Source organism: Onthophagus taurus, chromosome 1 (genome assembly GCF_036711975.1).
Source record: "Onthophagus taurus isolate NC chromosome 1, IU_Otau_3.0, whole genome shotgun sequence".
NCBI lineage: Eukaryota > Metazoa > Arthropoda > Insecta > Coleoptera > Scarabaeidae > Onthophagus > Onthophagus taurus.
In genome coordinates, this window is record NC_091966.1 from 31,248,071 (window position 1) to 31,275,836 (window position 27,766).

Genomic DNA, 27,766 nt, shown 5'->3' on the forward strand with positions numbered 1-27,766 from the left:
CGCGCATGAAAATTGAATTAGATTTCATTCAATTAAGGTTGACATTTTTGGATATTTAATGAGCTACCCTTATAATTATGAATAATTTTTAAGTATGAACTTTTGGTTTCAATTTAGAATATAAATCCAGCTTCAAAAAATTTCAACTATACTTTAGGTGGAGATATTAATTAGTAAGTTCAATAAGTACGTTAATGGTATATTTTATGATAGTCGCAGAAGATATTTTTCAGCAAGAATATTAATGCATATCCATACGATTCAGCTGTGCTCTTATAATGTGAGCAAATGCAGACTGGGATGAAAATAATAGCGAGATAATTGATATCATCTATAAGCACATTTATCGTTGGATTAATGTAGAAGGGGCAATGTTGACCACCTAGCATTTAACACTCAAAATATTCTGATGTTATTGCTATAACTTTTATGAATAAAACGATTGTTATACAGCTAATCGGCTGCTATTATGATCTGACTTCCAGTAATAAAGCAGGTAACTGAATTAATAGGGAGTAGTCGAGTAGTGATGTGAAGCTTTCTCTAAGCAAAATCGATTCATTTTCGACTGTCACAACATACAACAATCAACAAGTAATGAGGTTACAATATGCTGGACTAAAAGGTCATTAGGCCAAAGACAACATAATGTGGCTGATAAATTGCCGCGAATACAGCCTAGTCAGCTTACGGACACTCTGAATCATTAATCGTCCTAACAATCAAGTCATTAATAATTCACAAACGACGAACTACTACGGGTAGTAACAAAGTACTCGCTCCCAATAAAATAAAATTTAAAAAAACAATGTTTCAGTCATTTATAATATGATCGAATTTTCTTCGTTGTGTACATTTATTAGATATGAATAAATTTACGCAAAAATGTTAATGACAAAGTATAATGATTAAGTTTTAAGTTAATATTCTGCAATTTAGCACTTGTTTATAGATATATTAACATGGACAATTTATAATTCATATTAATACACTATTTCATCTGTCAGAACTAAATATGTAACATAAGTATTTAACAATATCCGATACAAGACTATAGTTGTATTTATACTAGTTCTTTGTATGACATTTTATGACATTTAGAATCAAACAGTACAGAAATTGCACAGCTGGCTAAGGTAGTCTTGGAGAACAAACACAATCGCCCATATTATGAAGAGGGAAAAGAAATCTTCTTCTACACCATAATACTAGAAAATATGTAGTGTATATAATAAAAATTGTAAACGAATCGAAGAGGATTTATATCGGCCAAAACTTCTTTAACAAAAAACTGACAGTGTGCACCCAGTTAACTTGTACATTATCGTCAGATGACGTTTACATAAAGAGAATGGTAATTTTAAGAGATTACTTTCTACAGAAGTCTTGGGAAAAACATGTATTTATTTGCGAATCTAAATAAACCCACTAGCTTATACAAACCTGCAAAAACATTGCAAAGATAGGAAGATAGTATAGATATCTGGCGAAAATTGATAATTAAATTTTGTTCTCCTGATTAAAAAAAACAGAGGTACCATTCACCTATTTCCATGCTTCATGCTTATTATAAATAAGTTGTAAAGAGGCCAGTATAGCTTATTGTTTCGAACATGAAACTGACAACATCCACAATAGAGTTTAAAAACGTGAAATGAAGAAGGTGGAAACTTTATAATACAGCAAAACCAAGCAAGCAAACACAATCAAACACAAGCAAGAAAGGAAAAGGATACCAGAAGAAATGAGCTTGTTATTAATTTATTCTTATATAAAATAGTCTTTTCTAGTATAAAATATTCTTCGAACAAGTTCATTTCTATAGATTTGTTCATATACTTGAGTAATTTAATACTGTAGAAAGGTGTATTATATTTAGATAAATATTCTTTAACCGGATTTTTAAGCATCGACCTATCTTATCACAGAAATACTTCCAAGTCACAGACAGACGAAGAGTATGATCTCTCCGTGTCACATAGCAAAGCCAATGAGGTTTTATGCTTCCTGATCGGACATGTGCCCCTAAAATACCACCTCTTCCACATTGGGCAACCTGCGAATCAAACTTGTCAACTTTGCAACGACGAGTCAAAGACTACTGAACATATACTGCGTGAATGCGTCGCCAGAGGCCGCCTAAGACAGACAATTGTAGGAAAAATTCCACCGACATAAAGGAACAAGACCTTGGAGCAATACTAGGGTCATCTAGAACCAACATTTGCCCTAAACCTTTGAAGGGCTTAAGTTACAATAGATCTTATAGCTCGCGGTGATGAGAGATGCCGCTCCCCTCAGCCCGGCAGTCAATAAAAAAATTCGTTCAACCTGGAAACTTAAAATTTGGGGAAACCAATCCTCTCAAAATTTTTTATAACCTCACAAGGTTGAAGATTTCATTTCCAATCCTTTTCCGTTAAAAGATTTTCTTTTCAAGCTTCTTTTAACTTTTAATATCCTTTTAACTTTACTTTAGAGAAATGGAAAATTTTAAATAAGCGGTTTATAAACTCTTTTATAAACAATCCGTTCAACCCGGAAACTTAAAATTTAGTGTAACTCATCCTTTAACAATCTTTTATAACTTCACAAAGTTGCAAACTGCAATTCCAATCCATTTCGCAGAAAAAGATTTCTATTTTAAACTTATTTTCAAAAGCTGTCTTATAAAAATTGATGAAATTAAATTTTTTATGAGCAAAACTGTATATCTAGGAAACTTAAAATTTGATACAACCTAATCTCACTTGTTCTATTTTCATCCCAAACAATTTTATTTCTCAATTCTAAACCGTTTCGGAGAAATAAATTTCTTTTAACTTCATTTCTAAAAAATGTCAAATAAGCGCATTATGTATTTTTTTGTAAATAATCCGTTCAACCCAGAAAGCTAAAGTTTGGCGTAATCCATCCTTTAACAACCTTTTATAACCTCACAAGGTTGTAGATTTTAATTTTAATCCATTTCAGAGAAAGGAATTTTTTATAACTTTATTTTCAAAACGAGATGTATTTCTTATGTTGTATTCAAATTACCGTTAAAATATTATATAGGTATTTCTGTTTAATTTTTGCAACTTTGCATGTAGGGGTGTTGTTGTTGCCGATTATTGATCTAATTCTGTTTTCGGTGTTGTGTACGTTTATCCGAAAACGAGCAACGTTTTTGTACGAAACACGTGTAACCACCGATCTCCAATAATAAAACATTTTTCATCATTTATCATCAACTACTTTGTTTTGAATTATCAGCGATAAATATGGATAAACCATAGAATTTCCAGAAAAACTGACGTGGACTTAGCAGAAAAGTCAGCTCATACACTGCCGTAATCGGAATTTCGAGCTATTTAGTAGTTGAGTTAAAGTCACCCCAAACTAACAATTTTTATCGTTATGGTAATGACCGACCGTGTATCTCAATTAGCTAGTAAATTTAATAAAAGCAATACAATCATTAAGCTAACAATACAATATATATTAGCTAATTATTAGAGCAAATATGTAGATTATCTCTATTATTAAGATTCTCGCAAAGAAGTGTTACCCAAAAGACTTCGATGTCTGGAAACTAATTTCATGTTCCAATGCTGGGAAAATGCACTAACACCTATAAGCACACCAAAAACACCACCTTCTATTATAATATACCATGTAATCAGAGAATAAATTCCAGGGTAAAATCATGTATTCAGTTAAACTGAATACGTCATAATCATTGTTCTAATCATATAACGATTATCTTGTAAGTCGAATTATCTTGTACTGATAATATTACACCAAATATTATTATAGCTGAAACAGATAACTTTTAACATGAAGTACAAAGCATGTCTCACTCTTTCTAGCAACAATGTTACATTCTCGCATCCATTTTAACTGACAACTCTTGCCTTTAGCAAATTTTCTCGTTTTCGCAAACCATCAATTTTAAGATGTTATTGCACTTTAAGTGACTACAGAATCACATCACAATAGGTCAATCTGCCTTGTTTTGCCGGGCAAGTGCATGACGCGTTGAATTACATGCACGATCGTCAAGTCGATGAGACCTGAACCTTCACATGCTTAACAACGATATCTATGACAGACAATAAGTTTACATTGTGTCGTTGTAGTACACTCTAAATTTCAGCATAATTTTTGCAGAAGTACTGTTATACGTCTTCAATTCTTATTTTCGGAACCTAGTTGTTCAATAGTTAATTTTTTCATTGAATTGAATTAACGATCTTTCCAAAATCAGTTATACGATTGCTATAGACATAAAATGATTCTACTTTTTTTCTGTATGGATTTCAATACGTATTTCTTTAATTAAATCGTATTCTGGTTTTAACGTAACGGACACTGGTTGCGTCAGGAACGGCGGAGGTGGTATAATTGAACTGTGGTACGACTGTCGTTGCGGATATCGACGGAGGGGACCTTTTCACGATACGCCTGGGGCTGATAGCAACGCCGAGAATGCCCTGTCTACTTTTTTACCCTCTAGAATTGATGGTGTTGCCTTTTTGGATCACTTAGACAATTTGAGAGAGCGTTAGATTAAAGTGTTCTTTTTTCACCTTAGAATGTGCTTTTCAAAAGAGCATCCGTCATGATAACGAGTAAATCGTAATTAACCTCAATATGATCAATTGCCGTATCAATTAGAATCTAAGAAAACTTTAAAAAACCAAATATGGTTGAATAAACCAAAATCAGCTTCTATTGAGTAATATTGAGTTGTAGAGAGCAAAGAAAAAAGAGTTGCAATATGTAATATGTTAATATGTTAAGTAGTAATTATTAATTAATTTTTTATGGTAAATGAACAAATTTCCAATTAAATCACTGATGAAATGAAACTGATCTGCGGTTTCATTTAATTAATTTAATTCTACAATATATGACAATAAATTCACAATGTGCCCCAATATAGTTTAAACTTTTCAGCGATCATTCAATAATTTATTTATACTCCATGCCGTTGGGAAAAGGCAACAAACAAGGAGGCGATTCAACTCTCAACGAGGTGCTAACTCCAGCCGCTTTTAAACAGTGGCGGTGGGATATTCAAAAATTATAATGGGTACCACGACTTAACCGAGAAACCAAATATTAATTAAACTTTGCCTTATCGGTATTCAGGTCATGATATTGAATAAGTGACAATGAAACTCGCTGGTTTATTGCTAGGAACATAATCTAAATCTCAAAATCATGTTGTTTGATTAAAAAAAGGCATCGCCTCTGAATTTTGGTTTATTCTAATATTGTAAAAAACTATATCCAACAACAAAGTTAAAATAAAAACAAATAAAATATTAAAAGAGAAACCTAAGTTGTTGTTAAACATAACATAAGAGTTAAACATAGATCCGGAATGAAGAAGATCTACAACGATCTACTGTAAATGGAATATAAATCCGTGAAAAATAATGATTACCTTTCTATCAAAAACTCACAGAATAATTCTTTTCCGCTAACACGTAGAGCGAAAACGGATTTGTTGGTTTAGAATCATTCACAAACAAACCCCTACAACGAGGACGATGGTTTATAGCACCCCACGCTTCGACAATCGATCAAATGTATCCAAATGTTCAAAAAGAATCGATCGTGCTAACTAAGTGTTCGAAAAATACATTACTCATGGAGCGAATAAAAAAAAGTAACACAGGAAAAGACAGAGCACTGATAATGTTCTGAAATTACAATTAAAATCGTTGCATTTAATCTGAAAGAAGACAGAAATGAGTGAAAGATATCATCAATCACATTAATAACTAGTAAATTAACATAATAAATATTAAGTTATAAATAAACCTAAGTTTCTACATTTTTATGCGACATTCATTAACAAAAGTCCATCGATAGATGATAAAATTCGGTAATTTCTAAATACGTTTAAAATTTCCAAGTAAAGAACCACTTCGGGTTATGTAATTTTCAACATGTACCTATTAACTGTATCTAAAGCAGAGATTCTTAAACTAATTGCTTCTAACGCCCACTTCGAGAATCAATTATTTTGTAGCATCCCCTAAATTTTTTAACTTTACATCTTAAAAATCACAGTCCCAATCATTACTTAAGTAACTTTAGTTAACTTATAACTTGCCATATATTATATATTATTAAAATGTTTTGATATCGATCTTTGAAATCACTGTAGAGGTTTTCCAAATGTTGGCAAGCAAGTCATTGTTGTCGGGTGTTGCTGATAAATTAGGGAGATTATGAAACTCACATCTGCCAACATTTTTGTTGTGCAAAAGCAGTTTGGCTAAGAAACCAGCAATGACATTGTTTGTTTTAATCAAGTCGCCTTAAAGTTGAAGATTAATATCATTAAACAATTTATGCAGGTCTGTCAAGTACGCAATATGTATCACAGAGTTGAACAGACTGTAAAATCGAGTCGAAAATGCACTTTGTTGTTGGGTCGCAAGCACAAACCTGATTAAATAATCTGCCATTTAAAGATATGTTTCGAATTTTAATGACTGCTTTGATGACATGTTGCAGTAATTGAAACAGTCGTTCATTCAAATTTCAGGCAACCAAATGTTGTGGATGAATAACGCGTGTAAAACTTTATCTTTTTAAATGCACTATGAAGTCTTTGTACCGCCATGTTCTAGCCGAACCGCCATCCGTAGCAGCTGATATAATATTCCTCAAGCGAATTTTTTCTCATTAGAAAACTGTCAAATCAGCCATCGCCCCTCTAAACAACTTCAACACCCTCCAATTTTCTCTGTGGCTCCTACCACCCGGTCTTTAATGTGCACAAGAGGGGCGTTATCACCCACTTTGAGAAAGATTAACGTAAAGCATAAAGATATACATATAAAAAAATTCCATATTTGTACCTTCTTTCTGTTAATACGAATAGTTCCATATGTATCAGTTTCTACTTTTACTAGGAGTCCACATTGGAAGTATGGATACATCCAACACGATAATACTTCATATTCCTCTAATAATATAAAGGTATAACCAGAAGCTCTAATAAACTGAAATCTCGAGGGTGGAGGAACTGGATGTTAGTGCTAATAGGTTTCCACCTTTTTGGGCAAATCATTAAAGGCTTCCGGTTTCATATTATCGTCAATTTACCGAATAAAACATTTTTGGGAGTATAAAATTGACATACGAAGCTAATTTGATATAAATAAAACTTAAAGCAACACAACAAAAGATAGGAAGGGTGGGCATAAGTACACGATTAGAAATAAATAACAGATAAGAATAAACAGAGAAACCTCCCCACCCTACGATTATGATTGATTTATTTTTTTCGCAACCTACCCGGCACTGCGAAAAACTTTCTCACACGAAAGCATAGAAAATTTTCACGTGGGAATGTGAGGCACGAAATTGTAGCATAAGTGGTTAACTTCCTAAATTTTCAAAATATCACATAATGGTACCGACATTTAGTTAATTAAAAACCCCCTTGTTCGATACTTGTGTATCTATGTCGCCTGACTGAAAATGAACACTGTTAATGAGGATTCATGAGAGAAATCCACTTCACCCTCAGAGCTGCAGTTTCTTTTTATTTATATAATCTATGTTTGTTGCCAATGTTTTCTTTGTATATGTGTAATTATTTCTGATTGACAGACGATGAAGTGATAAGTTTCATTGATGCATGAAATGTGTTTTGAGACGTATATGTAGGGCACCGTATTTATATTTTCAAACGTATCTTTGTCCGCTTTATGGATTAAATTTTAAATTTACAATTCCCGCTAGTTTGTATTATCAATGTATTATTTGTTTGTGTTGTTTAATGTTGGATCATTAACAACATTAAATGAACTCATTCTTTATTCAATCTCAATTTTTATTTCAATTGTTCAATTTCACTAACTGCAGCCCCTAAAATATTAATTAAAATTGTTCTAAAACTTGACTATGAAAAAAATTTATGTTATTCAATAATTTCTATTATTTTATGTTATTTATTTATTATCCATTATAATTCATTGCTTTTGGTTATGTTGTAGTTTTTATAACGAAACTATTTGTCAATGGACACCAGCGTTTGCAGAATATGCTTTAAAGAAACAATAGGAACTTGGAAATACATCAAATTAAAATAATTATGTCTTGTTTTGCTTGTTAAAAACTATTAATTAGTTTCGGAGTACATTACAACTTTATTCCCTATTTTTTGGAAATAATTTTATTTAAAATTATAATGATGCCCTGTACATGGTATGATATTTTTTTAAATTTTTAATGTATAAACTACAAGACAAAGAATGAGCTTTTGAAGAGATATTTTTTTACGTTAATGTTCTCCCGTATTAAAAACTCTCATAAAAAAATGCAGAGGGGCTTACGAATTTTATCCTTATAAAGCGCGTCAGAGCTTTAAAGTAAGCTTGAAAATATCGTGTTTCCTAATAAAACACATCAACAAACATTAAATCCTTCCATTATTAAATAAATAATGCGAGATAATTGTAGTACCTTTTTAATTTTTAAATATCTTTTCTCGTCTTCTTCTACAAGTATGTATTTGCTTATTTTTCTATACAGATTTCGAGTAATTTACAAAAGTAGTTATTAAATCAACAATAAAGGGACGGGGTGTTATCAAATTATAGTAGTTTATGCATCAATAATTCGTATATATACCATAGTACGCCGATTATCCGGAACCCGTGAATGTATTGTAGTATCAGATCAATTTAAGGATTAATGGATTTTAGCTTATATATAATTCTAGAGAATGATTATCAATTATCATTGACCGAAGTGCCACTATATGAAGTGCCACTCTATATTAAAACCAAATCCGTTCAGTAAATACTTTAGTTAGGGGAGCAAATATCTTTAGATCATTGTAGTAACTTAGCACATTGCAATCAAAGCAACGTCAACAAGAAATATAGAATAAAATTAGATCAAGAAAATCGTTGAAAATCCGGGAAGAAGATTAGAAAGAGCATCCAATCGATCAAACGGCGTTGTGATGTCTGTGTAGACTACTTATTATGATCTGGATTACTTGATTCTACATCTTGTTTTTAAACTAGGAGGAGTACTTTAAATTTGTTCTCATGAAGAAATGTATTTGAATCCATAATGTTCATAAAGTTGAAAAGATATTGTGTATGAAGAAAACATGATGCGATCCGAGTTATTTTCTTATGTTAGATAAAAACACATAAAGCTAACTATGACTTATATGCAGACAATGAGTTAACAAGAAAAATAAAATTAAGCCGCAGCTACCAACGCAAAAAAAATAGAAATTATAATGCAAAAAATGAGGTGGCTTCTAAAAACATTTCATTTAAATTGGTAGATGTTAGAAAGCTTTTAATGGAAACCATTGAAAATGTTTCCGGTAAAAAATGTAATCATATAATCATAAAGAAGATAAAACTGAATGAATGAGACGGAAGTATTGATACAGTTATATAACTGCTATTAATTAATATTAATGTTGATAGCGATGCCGCAACTGCGACGCCAGCACAACTGACGAGATGATGATAATTAGATAAAGGATATCAGATTTAATTATTGTTCACAATTTATAGAATTGAAATGTACTGAAGATTTCCTGTTTAACATAATTATAATACCTTATAATATATCCTAGCGTAAATCTGACATTTGTATTCAGTCTTTCTAGTGTAAAAAACAAAGTATAGATTATAACATTGAAGTATAGATTGCTTTAAATACTAAACGAAGATAATTTTCTATATCATACCAATCAAGCTGTTTAAACACAAACGTTATACGATTTTTTTCTATACCCAGAAAATGTTTTAGTCGTTTAGGTAGATTAAAACAAAACGGTTAAAGTATACAACATGTAAGAATATGCTGTGCACTTACTCTAAATATGAATAAAAAGTGGAATATGGTGGACAAAAAATTCATACTTAAAAATTGAAACAAATATTTTGCGAATTTTTATGTTGTTCAAATTAATTATCTTATTATCTTTTAAGTTCAAGATTGTCGATGTTGACAGTTAATTTTTGGTTGTTTTTGTAAATTACAAAATATTTTGGAGATGTGTTTACAAGAGAATGTTTCACGTAAGCTAGAAAGCAATGGATCAGATTTTAAAGAATGTTGGTTATTAATAAAAAATTCTCCGGGGAGCCTAAGTGGTTGACCAGATACCAGTTTGGCAGATGAGCAACCTAGGTCTTCCTTAAGAGACGATCTGAGGTCTAGGAGAACTAAGGGAAGATCATTGTTCCATGCACCGCGTAGCGTAACCTCTGGCTGTTTTCAAGGAACGATGAAATCTTTTTAATATTCTGTTGCTTTGGGGATGGAAGGTGGATGTATGAATTTGACGCGTTCCTAGAAGATTGTGAAATTTTGAAGAGTTTTGATTCGAATTGTCGTCCCTGATCTTGGGCGGTAGTGCTAGGAATACCAAATCGACTAAAATAGTGCCGAAACAAAGTGTCAGCAATAGTACTAAAACTGATATCTTCGAGAGGAAAGACAGAGATCTTCGGAGAGAAGAAAGAAAGGTGAACACGTATGAGCAGCCAAGCGACGGAGTGAATGGAACAACCAAATCAATGTGGATATGATTAAATAAATTAATTTCGGTATCGGAATTCTGCTAATAGGTGATTTAGTGTACTTTTGCTTGTTGACATTGCAAACAGGTTTTTGTCATAAGTGAATATGTTTTGTCATGTGAGGTCAAAAGAAATGAGTTAAGTTGTGAAATTTGTTGAAAATTGCTTTACGACATTTTTGTGGTATATACGAGGATTGTTTGTAGAAAGGTCGCACCAAAGTTTTACATCTGATTGTGATGTTGTTTGTTGCGATAAGTTATAGTATTGTTTGTTTAGCAAGTGTGTGAGTTCTGTGTCACTAAGATGTGCGTTTCTTATAATTTTTGTGTTAAGAGTACTGTCAATTTAGAGATTCAATATTTATTCTGGACAACGCGTCCGCTGCAATGTTTGATTCTTCTTTAATGTACCTGATATCGGATGTGTATTGAGTTATGTAACTAAGATATCGTGTCTGACATGGGTTTTTTCTGTGGTAGAAAAAAATTGTGATCAGTCGGTCAGTGTAAACCACAAATTGATTTCCGTGCAAGAAATGTGTACAGAATTTGATACTCGCATAAATTACTAACAAATTTCTATCAAAAGTTAAATAATTGATTTAAAAAAAATTTTGAGAAAAAAATGCTAAAGATTGAGTCTTATTGTTTATAGTCTGTGATAAAACTGCTCCCATGTCTTTACTTGAGGCGTCTGTCGTCAGTGAAAGAATAGCTTGTGGAGATGGGTGTGCAAGATTGACGGATTTTGATCAAAGTTCTTTGGCTGTAGTGAAAAGTGTCGTGATGATGTGTCCAGGAAGTGATTGACTTAAGTTTTTGTGAATAAAGTGAATCGCTGTAATTGTTTAAGTGTTGTAGGTTTTAGTTAATTCTGTTATGGCATTAAATTCTGCAATTGGGAATTCTGCAAAAATATGATGACTCAGGAAATCAAAAGCTGTAACTCCAAAAACACATTTTCTTGGTTGAATATTTATATTGCAAGAGCTTAACCTCTCACATAATTTTTGTAAATGAAGATAATGTTCTTCTTCATTGCGACTAGCTACTAGTATAATAGATGTACAAAAAGGAAATCTATGAACCTTTGGAAGATTTGTGCAGCATTGCGTAAACCGAAAGACATTCTTGTGAATTCGAACAGACCAAAAGCTCTAGAAATAGCCGTTTTCGGAAAATCGTCTTCTACAGGAATTTGGCGATATGCTCCCACCAGATCTAATTTCGAAAAATTTTTGCAATTACGTAAATGTAGATTAAAATCCTAAATGTGCGGGAGAGGATAACGATCTGGTACAATAATGTTGTTGAGTTATCGATAGCTACCATATAGTTTCCAATCGTTGGAATCTTTCTTAGGAACCATGTGAAGAGGCGACGCTGTCGAATTCTTTTTTGCGATGCTGTGTTCGTGCACGTCTAAACGCCAGAGACGTCAAAACGGTAAGTGTGAGTTTGTAATGATTTTGATAAAATTAACATAACCTAAAAAAATTTGCTTTAAGATTTTATTCTTTAACGTTGCTCAAATAATTTATTAAATAAGTTATTATCGGTTTAAAAAAATTAGAAAATAAATTAATTTCTAACAAAATTATGTAGTTATCTTAAATAAGTAACTTCATATATTAATTTAATTAATGATCTTATCTGTTTAAAATTTAAAAATACAAAACATAAACCACTTTGTTTTATTATATTCTCCCATCTTTTCGGATCATTACTTTCTAATAAAAGAGAAAGAGCACAAAGTTATTTCAAGACAAATCTTGAAATAATCAACGTCGAAATATTCAAATTTCCCGTCGTTTTCTTGAATGCCTTGTAATTTACATCTTTGAGATTTCAGCGAATTATTTTCACTTGAACAATTTGAAACTGTCATAAACAGATGTGATTTCAATCCAAACCTATGTGATGGAAAAGACGTTTCTAGTGGTTGTTCAATCGCGCAACAGTTAGCATGCGTTGAAAATCTACAGGTATACAACGACGCTGAAGTTGCTTTTCGGCGTTGTACCGAAAGCGCTATTCTGAAGGCAGAAGCTCACGCGAAGTCGTCTCCGTAATAAAACTCGCGTTGAAAGTGTTTTTCAAAATAAAAGTGTTGAATTAAGTATTTAAAAATGGAGTTAAACGAGACTCTTAACAGTAATAGTTTAAATTTTAATGCAAGTGACTCGGAAGAAAATTGTACAAACAGTGGAGTACCAGTTTCTGATTTTCTTCATCAATTTCAATTGTATTATTTCCCAACTTTATGTATTCTGGGAATTATTGGAAATAGTTTATCAGTCGTGGTTTTTTATAAAACGAAATTAAGGAAAGTATCCTCTTCTTATTATTTGGCTTCGCTGGCGATTAGCGATAATGTCTTTTTGGTATGTTTATTCATACCTTGGTTAACACCTTATTTGGAATTTGACATTTTCAATTTGCCTATTATTTGCGAAACATCCACTTATATAACTTCTCTAACTAGTTTCTTATCGGTTTGGTTAGTTCTTGCTTTTACAGTCGAACGATTTTTAGCTGTTGTTTATCCTTTACATCGACAGACAGTTTGTTCGATTTCGCACACGAAACGAGCTAAGTACATCGTAATCGTTCTCCTTCTATTTGGAATGTTAATAAACTTTCCAGTTTTATTATTCGTTGGGATCTCACGTATAAATTGCGAAGATAGATGTTGTCTTCAACCGGAATGGGATAACGAAGCTTATATTTATAACATAGTCGACAGCTTGGTTACATATGTTTTACCTGTAACTGGGATTGCTATTTTAAACGGTTTCATTAGCAGACATATGTGGTCGATGGCTCAAGTAAGAAGACGATTAACCAATCAAAATTCAGCTGCTAAGGAAGAAGACACGATGACCAGCAAGTACAAGAAAAAATCTTCAACTTCTTTGGCCCAATATAAATTTACTAAGATGTTATTGGTGGTTTCGACGACTTGTTTATGTTTAAATTTGCCAAGCTATGTCATGAGGATTATGGCTCTTATTCCCGTTGTAAGTATATCGATAATATTCCTTTGTTTTAAAAAATTTATTCCCAATATTTTGGAAATTTGATATAAAAGAGAATGACAGCGATTTCCAATTGCCGCTTCATTACCTCGCGAAAAAAGAGGGATCGCTGAATACCGTGCGCCTCTAGTAATTGAATATCAGCAATCAGTTTAATATTGTCATTCAAATCCAGATGCATTTGCATGATAAAACAATTAACAAAACTATTTTAATTTCGAAAAATTATTTGAAAATATAATCCAAAAAAAATATGTATTAAACGTATAATTCAATTAAACATCGATATAATGGACTTCGGATATAACGAATATAATATAAATGTGAGAGCTCATAGATAGAATTCAACTTGGGTTATTCCTCAAGTTGCTCTATTCCATGTCCATACGATGTATAAATCAATTTGTTGTATCTTTTTATTGAACTAAAAGTAGAACTAACACTAGACGTAGAATTAGAAACAATCGGGTTTTGCCGTACATCTCTTAAGACGGTTAAACCCGAATGATTCTAGTTCTAGGTCTAGTGTTACTTCTAATGCTAATGCCATACAGTGCCATACAGTAAAACCTTGATATAACGGACTAAGTTATATAGAAGTTTTACTGTAATAGGAATACTTGATAGTAATTATTGAAAAAATCTAAAATATATCAGATGCCACTTTTGATAAAATTTTATTTAGAAATGATTTCGTATTTTTTTAAAAATCTAGATATTCTGAATCAGTATATAAGTGATAGATTCTTTTTAGAACATTCCTTCTAAAAATATAATTTATTATATCTTAATAAAAAAACACATAGATCCGTTTTATTTCAGTGCCAAGGATGTATACATACATGTTTTATATTCGATGATTCCTTTTTTTTAAACATATTTCAACTCTTAACAAGTAGCATCCTGCAATTTAACTTAAATTTACAAAATGCATTAACAACTCAACTCAAAACTTTCAGCCCGCTCGTAAATATAATTTTATCACGAACTCGTTTAGTTTTCACTCGTTAAAACAAAATGTCATTTGTTCGCTTCATCGACAAATTTCAATATTCCTGTTTAAAACTCTCATTAAAATGTTCTTTGTAAAATTTAAATTTCTTGTGTCAGCAACAAAAATGTGGTGTCTTTCTGATCGAGATAATTATATCGGTTTTGTAGGATCATTTAACACAAAAAGTTTCATTATAAAGCTATCAGGATCGCTGGTGGATTTACTAAAGGAAAAAAAAAGCAAAATAAAAGCGTTTCGATCGTCTCGCGTCGAAGACTAGCTTACGATGCGGGATTTCAGAGTTAAAACTTTCAGAAACTCTGCCATTAGCCAAGAAGGGTTTGAAAATTGAATTTTCCTAGTACGTTTTAATCAAATTTTACCTCACACCTAGTTAAGCTAATTTGATACATATTTCACACTTACTACTAGGCGTACTTCTCAAATAAACTTGAAATACATTTTGTGAAATTAAGGCTTAAAGATGAAACTTTAATGTAATTAGTTTAGAATTTCTATTGAGAACTAAAATCTATCTCTATCTTTTAGTGCAAGTTCTTAAAAATTATATGAAACTCGCTGAAAATGATTGGAATTCTGAAATTTTATTAGTCGTTCATCAAACCCAAGAAATGTCGCGAACCATGTCAAAATAATAAGTAGTTTTTATTTACCTCTCAACAACACGTTTTATAAAATACTTCGGTGCTTTAAAGTATATATAGTAAATAAATAAATTTTATTATAAATTATACAATACTTCACGTCTTGTTTCTGCCATAAATATTTAATCAGTATACTCTGCACATGGAAAATATAGTATATTTAGAGAAGGCTAACTCCATCAAATATTCAGACTTGTAAAAGTGCAACCTGGTAAAGTATATTACCGCTAACACACAGGAAAAGTAATAAAAAATTTAATATTTCTACTCAAATACATTTCCATAAAAGCAACCCAACCGGTGTCAGAAACTAAGGAATTATCAGGGATTTTAACGATGTTCTAGAAAAGATAATAATTCACAAACAATAAGTTAGTGGAGACTTCTAATAGTACTTTTTGCGGAAATATTTCATAGTAACTACATTAAAAAATTAGTTAAAAACAAACGGTAACGAGACAGGAGATTTATTGAATTGCGGGGCAAGTAACGTTGTTCTTTTTATAAATGTCGAACACTATAACTTTGTACTTACTATGTTTTATAATTATCTTCTCCATTAAAAAATAATTGTGCTAAGTTGAATAACCTTGGTACAGGACAATTCTTTACGGATTAAGTATGACTCATCCGCATAATATAGAAATAGACTAAAACAAGTTTTACGTTTCTGGTTTTCTTAACCAGTTATAAGTTTCAGAAACATTGATTATTGATGACTGACGAAGTGGCTTAGGCTTTAGACCAGCGATTCTTAACCTGTTGTACGCGTACCACTGATGGTACTTGACTGTTGTCGTAGTGGTACCCGAAGATTTTATTACATTTAATTGCATAAACATATTTCTAACAAAAGTGGATCAAATCCTAGGTTCCTCAATCAATATATGAAACCCATTTTACTTAAAAGACATTTCGAATGAAAACATGAAAATTTAATGATAAAATCTAATGGTTATTTGAAAGCAGCATTAAACAACCTAAAGACCCGTAAGCAAATGAAGAAGCTTTAGAAGCCAGAAGAGAAATGAGACATAATCAGTGGACTAGGACATGCTAAAGACATTATTAATGTATTGATGAAACTTTGTTATGGTGTTGGTAGTTATACGATAGCTATAAAATGAATAGACAAGCGCGCCGATTCCATCTTAACAACTTATCCACAACGTAACTCTTGCAGAAACTAAAAAGTAAATCACCATACATCATTAAATATTTTTACGTTCGTCACTTTTTTATAAAATCTTTTTTACTTCAGCGACCAAACGTCATCATATCAAAACCGTCTCAGAAAAGGGTATAAATGGTATAGGAAAGTAGCTACAGAAATTCTATTTGGTTGCGTTGTAACAAATTCCTGGATAATTTACAACACCGTATTTCTCGAAAAATAACTCAATATTACATTTTCGCATTAGTCTTGCCAAAGATTTTGCTGAATCAGATGTAGATGTTGCGAGATCCCGTATTCCAAAACAAATGCATTCACAAAGTCAGTCAGGACCAAAAAATACGAAAAGAAAGAAATATACTGGTTGTTATAAAAATTTTTTCCGTAACGTAAAAATATCGATTCCTGAAAGTATTTGACCGCAGCGAATGTGTTAACATAGGTAGTGATTTATTAATTTATAGGAAATAAATAAAATACTAATGTCAAACTTAAAATAACCAAAAATTCAGAAGAGAAAAAATAACAAGGTATGGTGTTCAAATGATTTACGTGCTTAATTTCTTTCCATAAAATTTCCTATTTCGTTTTCAGCGATTTTTCTGCCTTAACTACTTCAGTATGTATGTCATCATTAAACTCTTCCGCACCAAATATGAACCTTTATTGGATTTAACTACTTTTTACCATTGAACCATTGCTTAGCGCATAAGATGCAAATTCGTTTTAACATAGCATAAAAAACTGTAAAAGTTATAACATAATATCAAAATGTGTGATTCACTATTTTTTATAAACGTTAACGTAACAATTTTGTAAATCAATTAAGCTACAAGAATTAAATTGGTTGCGGTAGGTTTTAAAACTTTGTTAACATTTGATAGCGCGGTTTTAGTTCGGTCAAATAAACTAAATTGGTCTACAAAAACACTCTGTAAACGTTTACAAAAACAGTAAAAAACATTTTTCAACGGTGCGTTATTATTTTGCTGTAAAAACGTTTTTTACGCTGTATTGTATCATGATTTAATGTTTTTTGCTGGAAAGCTTCAATTAAACATCTTATAAAATAGAATAGCCATTATAGATCATTAATAAAATACAAAAAAATACTATGATATTTATTAAAATTATAAATAACGGTGTTAGACAGGATTCTTAACTTTAAAAAATCGGTTCTTTTATTAAGAACCTAATTTAAGTTAATTTATAAGCTAAATTAAAGTGAGAGCTAAAAAAGTTTTCATTTTCTAAATAATTCATGTTAATAATATAAAAATTTTATCAATAAAGAATATTATATATTATATTATTAGAATATTATATTGCACTTTACGAATTTTTTTCTCACATTTGTGTCGTTGAAGAAATGTAATATCTGTTGCATTGAAATGTCCCAGTTACGTTTATGGGCATCTCTGTCAGGTGCCACAGCATGTTAAAGCTCGTAAAATAGTTGAAAATAAAATTTATAATTTTTAGAGTGTAGTATAACGCTGACAGCCGCAACTCAGGTTTTATTTGAAAACAGTAACCAGTTTCAGGACAGCATAAAGTCAATTATATGAAACGAAACTTTACGAGTGCTCAACAAAAAATCTGTTCATTAATACTGACTCCATCGGAAAAAGGAAAGTTTTAAAAAATTGTTTATCAATCAGAGGATGAATTTTAAAGTCACCATTTGCATTTCACGTCATTTTTTTAGGACACGTATTTGTCTCAACAATCTATTACACTTGTCGAATGTCTTCATATTGGTACATCTATTCTTCTTGTGATACGATCAATCCAATAATTTATTTTATCAAAAAGTTGTTCACCCTCAACTAACTGAACACTCAACTAGACACTTTCTGAATTTCTGTAGATAGTGCAGTCAACCTTTTGTCCGTTTCGTTCTTTATTTCCATCCTTTTTCACCAGTTCTTTGAAATCTTGTTTTCAGCAATATACTTGTTAAGTTTCATTTCGATAGGTACATGAAGATCGACCAAATCTGGAACATGCTGAAGTAGCCCAAAATCCAAAAGTTCATTTTCGTCTTCTTTATCTTTGCGTTCAGGTGGAAGTTGTACGAAGTTGTAATGTATAATAATCTTTGCAAATTAAAAATTATGAGCCGACACAAATAACTCCATTACAAATTCATCTAATAAATAATAAACCACCAAAGCTATTATAACATACTGGACGAAAAAATCTAGACTTCTATACCGCAGTAACACTTGATAACCTGGTAGATTTTCAACCATTCTAATTGTCATATACGTCCAAATTAATGCGTTTATTCCATTTTGAATCAGGTAAAAAATTGGATATTGGAAAGGATCAATAATGTAATCCCGCGTGATTTTTTAGTTGGATGTGGTCTAACTTTAACCACGCTCAAACGTTATCGAACACATTTGCATGGACAAATGTCAAAAAATATTTGATTGCAAAAAAATATACTCCGTTGATAAAAAAAATAGTATGGTTGCACCGCTTTTATGCAAAAATAACAATTTCTACTATTTCAATCAAGTTAACATTTTTCAAATAAAAATATTATGTGAATTTGAGTAATAACTAAAGTTTGAAAGTAGATAACGATTGCTTCATTAATAAAGATTCATTTATTTATTTAAGACTTAAAATTTTTAATATTGATTCTGAATTCTGGAATATCAATTCGTTTATATTAAGACCATAATCAAAAAAGTAACAAGCCGTATAGTTATTAACTATGAAGTTTATTTTAAATAAATTAACTTACAATTAGTATTGATGCGAAATATTTCATATTTCAAAGTAGTTCAGGATGGTCTGAAGTAGGTAAATAGTTCAGTGCTGTAATCTAAAAACCTGTTGTGTAAATTTACAAGAAACGTAATATATAGAACAGAACATATAGCACAGAACGTACTGTGCACGTTCGTAAAGCACCATATCGTGTATTGTATGCAGCGTTGTAGGGAACATAAAAAAATGTTAAAAAAAAAACTGTAATAAATCTGAAATCAACCAAGAATGTAGGTCATAATTCCGCATCACGAGTCCCATTCGTTATTCTAAACCAATACGTGGAATAATTGAAGCGTTGAGTAAACAAAAATATTTTCTTGAATTGATGTTTGAAGTAAATAAAATGAGTTGCATTCTATAGCTCAACAACCTTCATTATTATTTACTCAAACATTATGATGTGCGTATTCATCAAAAGATTTACGTAAAAACAGCCAATAATCGATATTCATTACGTAATTTACCAAAATTTTAGTAGTATGTTTACATCGATGTCCTCTAAGGAAGGATATGAACACATACCGGGAATTTCATATAACTCGCAATATATGAATACAGTAACCATAGTTACCAAACTACTATGCACTTGCACTGTCCCACATAAAATGCAACATAGCTTTGTGCAGGCATTGGGTAGTTTGGTAAAGGAAAAGTTTTGCTTGGAAAAGGTGACATCCTTATGATAATTCTGAGTTTCCGTCTTAAGAGACGCACAAAACCCGAATGTTTCTGGTTCCACTGTTAGTTCTAGTTTTAATTGTTATGCAGCGCTAGACCAAGAACTAGAATCATTCGGGTTTAGCTCTCTTAAGAGACGTACGGCTAAACCCAAATGTTTCTAGGTCTAATGTTAGTTCTAGTGACAGTGCATTCGGGTTTAGCCCAGCTAAACCCAAAATTTTCTAGTTCTAGGTCTAGTGTTAGTTCTTGTTTTAGTTCAATAAAAATATGCAATATAGTGATCTTTTAAGCTAACTAGCGCTACCTACCACCTACCAGCCGTCTTAAGATAGGTACGACTAAACGGAATGTTTCTAGTTCTAGGTCTAGTGTTAGTTCTAGTGTTAGTCTAGTTTTATTTGTTATTCAGCGCTAGATTGTTGTATATTTTTATTAAGCTATAACGGACACTGTATTCCCAGTATTAATCCGTTATATCGGATTAGATTTTACTGTAATGTCAAATTATATTGACATGTTGCATTTTTAGCGGGGCAAAGTAAGTAGGTAGGCCCTGGCTTCTATGGAAATATATTTTTGTATATTGCATCTTAAGTGAAATTCACTATATGAATTTTGAATATCGTTGTGATGATATTTTTTGCTGATTTATGTGTCACATTTCAAAGGTCATAATTTATAGGGATGGGTTAACTAATCATTATTTTGAAATCATCAATATTATCAACAGTTTCTTAACTTTTTTCCAAACTTCATAAATTGGTTTTGATTTTTGACAAATATTCAATTTCCACAGCTTCAAATACTTCTGATTTGTTAATTAGATTTCAAAAACAGAAAATAATTAAATTTTCTATATCGAGCTTTTAAATTTCAATAAATTGATTCAATCCTATTTTCTCGCCTCGTATTGTAATCTCACATACTAAATATTTTCGACGAGTGAAAAACCAGAGTTGTATAAACCATTATTATATTGACAAAAATCTATAGCACCAACAATATTGCATTCTAAAATGATTCAACGAATACAGAGAATACACAGCGTAACAACGAATTTACCCAACCGGTCTTTTGCATAAAATTATTAATCAATTATAATGAACTACGAATTCTGTTCTATTTATAATCGTTTATTATTAATTTTAATCTACTTTGAAATCATTTTTAATGTTTAATAATAATTATATAAATAGAGAAAATCATAATTAATTTTAATTTTTTTCCACGCTTGGTGCATTTACGTAAATGTAGAAACATTTATAAAATAAATTAAAACTGAAAAGATAAGATTATTTCTCCTTGCAATGAAACGGAAGTTATGATTTTTGTTTTTCTATGTTCTAAACACAGAGAACAATAAAGCATTTTGGTAGCGGAGTAATTTAGTTGCCGAGGTAATTAAGTAAACTAATTTACGTTCCCCGCGTTGGGTGTACGAAAACTTTTAGCGTGATTGTTTGGAAAGTAACATGACACACACACACAATGTTTTGGTAATGAGATTTTTTATACTTTGAAAGAAAAAATTTGTTTTAGAATGTTTAGATAATTAATATAACTTTGAAGTCCCGCGAAATGGATTCTATTCTGGGTGTTTTGTTCGCGGAAATTTAATGGTATCTCAATCTTCCGAGTGTTGCGACATCAATACCATGAGTTTGAGAATGTGACAAACAGTTTCGAAAGCTTTACGACGTACTAAACTTTAAGTTGGTTTACTTGCATTCCTCTGTGAATACAAATTTAACTGTGTAAACTCGTTTTTATAAGAATTTTATTTAAAAGAATTTTTTCATCAACTTTTTTAAACTGATGACCGGATTAATGTAGATAGTTTTGAGCTTTCAAAAAGCACCGATTCAATATACAAAGGAAAACTGCACATAATACCATCACACTGTGACATAAATACGAGGACTTTCGTTTGTTTTACTAACCAAAAGTGAATTGAATGAAATGAAAACAATCCTACGCAAAAACGTCCAACAATAAACGTAAATTTAGTTTTTAGATAATAAAAAAATGGTTGTGAACGAATTCTTCATTTTAAATTTTTTTTTGTAAATAAATAAAAGACGATTCAATAAAATCTCTTAAAACGTAATATTAAAAAAGAATATTTTATTTTTAGAACAGTTATTTATACAGTAAGTAATAAAACGGGAACAGATGGTTTTTAACGTGTTCAATTCTGATGGGGAACATAAATAAATTCTAATTCACCTTAGGTTAAATAAAATACGCAGTGATAAATTAACTTATTTGAAAAAGATGCTTTCCCTGTTTGGAGAATAGGAGAACGATTGAATTGACACCGCGGGGAATCTAGAAAATGAAAGAATCCTTCCGTTTCCACATCCAATTTAATTTGCAAACATGTTCTAGAACCAATTATTTTAATTGAACTAATACGTTCAGCTAACATTTTAGTAATTTACGCACATTTCGAAATCAAAACCAATTATTACGTGAAGAAGCATTACGATTATCTGCAAGTGACATTAGTAATTAAATGCGTGGTGCTTACAACCCCTCATTCTACAAAACATATTATGTAAGTACTATTAAACCGGATACTAAATATTAATTAACAATTAGAAGTTTTATGGATTTTGTTTAATTCTGAAAGTATTTCATAAGATTTACATAATTCAGTAATTTATAATTTTGGAATTACCTTGTGTTACGTTTATAATACGAATAAACGAGAATTTTCGTTTAAAATAAATGTCGATATTCGTTTCGCGAAATTGTTTAAAAACACAACGTACGATGTAAATATGTACGAATTTTCTCTTGATACTTTCAAAAAAGATTTAAAAAAAAATGTTTAAATAAAAAAAATGAAGAAACACGTTTATCAAACATTGAATTAAAATTATTCTAAAAAAAATGCAGTTTAAAAAACTTTCACAACTAGAATCAATAAATATATACAACAAAAAGAATGTTTTTAAGTGTTCGTTTGATCTTACGATTGCATCATTACGAAATCCAAGGAAAAGAAAAAAAATACAGAAGTCTTTTTTGTAAATAAACAAGGACGGTGTTTATTTTTAAGATTTTGATATATTCCATGAAATATTCAGAAAAATAAATCGTTGTTACATTATGCATTCATTCATTTCATAAAAATATACGAATGACCTTAAAGTTTCGGTATTAATTTTAAACGATATAATATTTATAAAACTATATTACGTATTTAAAAGAATAATGCTTGAATGCAAATTTATAAATGATATAACTAAAATTGGGTTGTAAATTTACAAGGTAACAATCACTCGCTATAATTTACCTTATAACTGACGTTGTCGACAATACGTTACGAGGATTATCAATGGAATTTCGAATGACAATTACTGCAAGGACAGAATGTAACGCTACCATCACAGAACATCTCCATTAATAATTCAAATCAAGCTGCTTTGTAAACATTTGCTGTGTATGTATTATTATTTTCGGGTTTGATTAATACTACTGTAAGTAATTAAAATATATATTTATATTACTTCCATGAAAGTTTCTTTATAAATATATTTTTTACGAAAAAGTCTATATCAAAATTATTTATTGATTTAATGTTTTCTTCCACTTCATCCATATACCAAGTCATGAGCCGTTCTATAAATCTTTTTCCAACCGCCGCGTCGCCCGTTTAGTAATTCTCTTGGGGATTCTTCCTCCCTCGGTCCACATGACCCATCCAACGCAAGCGGCCGATATTTATGAATTTGAAATGAATTTCGGATGTCTGGATCCCCATATGATGTACATAATTTAAAGTTATAGCGTCTTCGCCATTGGCCATGTTCCATCACGCCTCCAAACATGTGTTGCAAAATCTTTCTTTCGAATATTGCTACCAATCTTTCATAATTCTTGCACATTTCGAAAGTTTCGTGTCCATGCGAAAGAACCGGTAGCAATAAAGTTTTATATATTTGACAGTTTGTTTTTGTTGACAAACTGGCAAATCTTAATTGGGTCATCACCATAGTAAGATTTTGTTTGTTAGAAAAATTTTTCTTTTGATCTCTTCGGGGATGTTGTTATCCAAAGTGTTTTGCAGATCTCTTTTTAATGGGCTTGTCTGGATATATTTTGTTTCATTTGAATTTAATTTAGCTCACTCTTATGCGCTGCCTTCTCTAGTAGGCAGAAGGCTTCTATCATGTTTATTCTTGACATTGCAATGATGTGAACATCAACAAAAGCCTTGCACGTTGATCTTGATAGTGTCTGTGGTGCTCGCATCCCGTAGGCCCTTCTCGAGTACCATGCTGAGTCATTCATTTATTCTGAATCTTGGTGTTGTTTCATTTTGTATTCTTACCACCTCTTTCCACCCTCAGTGTTTGTTCTATCAATATTCATCAAGAATTTCCCCGAGATGCTGTCATAGGTGTTCTCAAAATATTACGATATATGTATTATATTAACGATAAACAAATGGCGAGTTTCAATGTTTCTATGTCTTTTAAAAAATTTGATACATTGCAAATAATTGGTCGATCATGGACCTCTGCCTCTAGAACCCGCATTCGGGTAGGATAATAGATAAGTATCCTGTACGCTGAGTTGAACAGAGTGAGTACTCTATAATAGAAACAACTTCAAAATAAATCCCCAAATCTGTCTTCCGATGAAACTGAATATTTAAAAGAATTGTCTTGTGATAAAAGCTTGAAAATAGAGTTTTGGGTAAATAACCCAACCCAATTACTTAGCGAAAAAGGTTGATGTTCCTAACTCCCTTGTTCCTAACATTTAGTCGTAAATCTCTTCTTCTTTGTGAAACCGAATTTTCTGTATTGGTGATAATGAAGAACTTCGAATTCACCCAATTTACACATTTCTTCACAATGATTTATGACATTTTACAATTTTTACTTACATAATTGTGATCGTTAAAGCAGCCATAAGTGGAACGCAAAGATGTAACTTTGAGAACTTCTCCTATATTTTATATATGAGTAAATACTCAAAATATTCGCAAATCAAATTTACACCATGATAAAAACTGATAAGTTAGTCACTTGCAATAAAAAGACACCACGATTATTGTATGATAATCGTTATTTATGCATCAAAGCAATAATATTCCGTTCATTCTATAACCAAATATATGTTTAAATCGAAATCGGTTAAAATTTGTTGCATTGAAATAAGTTTGAAGAGATTAATTCGCACCTAACAACAACGATATATCGCTTTATGCTTCCGTAAAGTTTTAGAAAAATAGAAAGTTTTGATTCTAGTACCCAAATGTTGCTATGAAGTAATCTACAACGATATCTTGAGAACAATCAACCTAAGATGATAGAAACATCTTACAAATTCGTTTGTAGGAAGTTGCATTTGACGGATTTGTTTTGCAGGATTTGACGCAAGTTATTAGACGGAAGAATTAGTAATAATTACAAGTCTATCCATTACGAACTAACAATTTGTCGTGTCAAACTCTAATCATTTTTTCATATTATTTGTTACATGGTGGATTTTGGACAAAACATTTTTTTCTCAAAACATTTCTCCCTAGCATATCATCGAATATCTAGGTTCTACGTAGCCTGGCTTATTTACAACGTAAAGTTTCTGATGTGCCTTTAAGACCGCGTTAGAGAAAAAAAGTAGTAAAACCAAATCTTACTCTACTTCATCTTACAATTTATTGCAAATTTGATAAAACTTGAAAAACGGACTTGAACAAAATTTTCTTTTGATAGCACATCTTTGGATTTAGACTGGAGTCATTAATGAATTTGCAGATGTTGGGTTGGGTTCTAATGTAGCTACAATTCACTCATATTACCACTTTTAATACGTATTCATTCAAGTATTTAATTTACATTCATTCCATCGTTTGGAAAGAGGCTAAAAATTGAGTCAAGATCAACGCATTTAAATATTTGTAACGGTATTTATTTTTTTGAGTTGATTCCAGCTTGACTTTGAACAGTTTCGGCTCGGTTCATTCAGTTCTTTCGAGGATTTCAGTTGTTGATGTATTCGTGGCATTATCATAAAAAAGTGCTGCATTCGCATTTCACTGTGAACTGAATGAAAGACATTCCTCATTCCCTGAGTCTTCCACACTTTTTACCAAGTTTTCTGGTAATAAAATAACAATACTCGTTGGAGTTTGGTCAACCCTCTCATTATAGTCAATTTCCTCCTAAAGTTTCGCGATAAAAGAACGCTTCCGGAAAAGAAAACGTAATCATCAAGCTCAATGTTTAGTTAACATCCTCAACAAATTTTAGCACGCTCTGTTCGATTTAAGTTGTCATCTTTAAAAAATCGATCTTAATAAATATAACATTTATTTCAAATGTTGTGAAACTACACACTTTTCTAATAAAAAGTTATTACAAATTCTCAAAGCTGGGGGAATTACAAAAAATTGCATTTCAATATACTTAGATGGTACAAATTAAACACAGTCGATTGCTTTTGCTTTGAATTGAAGCACAAAATACTTGTACGCTATTTTGATCCACATAGGGAATCTATCAATGCGCTATATTTCTTTCATGTGACATTTCAGAATGTTGCGTCTAAGTACAAAAGACACAAATCAATACACGTAAAAGTTGAAACGAGGAAATTCAAAATATTTACGAACTAGCGTTATTCTAATCTAGCAAAGCATAAAGTTTTAGGTAAAATTTATGTTAATAATAAACATGTTGATATGACGTTAATTTATGAGCAGGCAGGTACTACAAAATGGGCTGTCGCTTCCGGACTTCAGACGGAAGGATTTTATGTAAACATGAACCATTTAAAAATAGAAAAATTTAAAAAATTAACATACAGGTAAATGCTATATATACTATTAAATAATTATTTAAATTTGTTTGTCATTTCATGTGCTTATGACTGCATTCATTTTTATTAGAACTCCATTAAAATAAATATTTCAACTTTAAAAACACCTCCTGTATATAAAAACAAACATCGATCGCTTAAGGAATCGAATGAAAATGCATTCATTCAATACGATGTTGGTTGCAAAGTAAACAAACCTTCAATGTCTTACTAACAACATCCACTACCTTACAAGGGTTCAAAATAAAAACAACCCCTACGCATACACTCTCTAACCCCATCGAATCAATCAACGTCCCCCATAAATATTGATGCTATGGAAATGATTGTGATTACATCTTAAAGAAGATATCGTTCTTGACATTTCAATTAAATTGTAAATGAAAATTGTAAATTAAATCTAAATTTAATTAAAATAGATGATGCAAATGATTTTTTAGTTTGATGTAGATTTAATATTTCCATTCTTTTAGGTTAAAGATGAAATTTCGCAAACTGAGACAGTCCTAGGAACATTCCTTCATCTTCAACAATACGCGCAACAGATGTTTTACGCCAACTTCGGAATAAATTTTATTCTCTATTGCATAAGCGGCCAGAACTTTCGGAAAGCTGTTAAAAGCTTATTGTTTCCAAGAAAATTCAGAAGGAGAAACACATCAGCTTTAGGTGAGATATTTAAACACGATTAATTTTTTTTTAAGATTTCATTTTTTTAGATAGTAGAACTCAGTCTACGTCCACTTCAATGATCATTTCCAAAAAGAAACGCCACAATATTAATATGGAGAATACCGAATCAAATTCTAATACACAAATTATCGGCTTAAAGGGTATCGATCGAGCGTTATATGCCTAGATAATTAAACGTTACTCATTATACAAAACAATCTAGTCTTAAAAATACTTAATTGGTGTTAAAAAATGAATATTATATCATATTAGTTATGATAACTAGTGAATTAGAAATATAATTGTAATCGTAATAAATAATTTTTTGTTCCCGCTAAATTAATTATT

At 31.0% G+C, this 27,766-nt stretch overlaps 2 protein-coding genes across 4 annotated transcripts in view; one reads left to right on the plus strand and one right to left on the minus strand.

Annotated features, from left to right (window-relative positions):
* LOC111421251 (Protein furry) overlaps positions 1-27,766 on the minus strand; it is an 80,487-nt gene that overhangs the window by 32,606 nt on the left and 20,115 nt on the right. The gene's annotated exons all lie outside the window — the stretch shown is intronic.
* LOC111421268 (CNMamide Receptor) lies at positions 12,567-27,744 on the plus strand. The gene is made up of 3 exons (XM_023054414.2): positions 12,567-13,590; positions 27,220-27,415; positions 27,466-27,744. Exons 1-3 carry the CDS (start codon positions 12,700-12,702, stop codon positions 27,603-27,605), a joined length of 1,227 nt encoding a protein of 408 aa, XP_022910182.1. The 5' UTR covers positions 12,567-12,699; the 3' UTR covers positions 27,606-27,744.

Coding starts and splice junctions, on each gene's coding strand:
- LOC111421268 (XM_023054414.2), top strand. CDS start 12,700: ATGGAGTTAAACGAGACTCTTAACAGTAATAGTTTAAATTTTAATGCA. Junction 13,591..27,219: donor TTATGGCTCTTATTCCCGTT/GTAAGTATATCG, acceptor CCATTCTTTTAG/GTTAAAGATGAAATTTCGCA. Junction 27,416..27,465: donor GAGAAACACATCAGCTTTAG/GTGAGATATTTA, acceptor TCATTTTTTTAG/ATAGTAGAACTCAGTCTACG.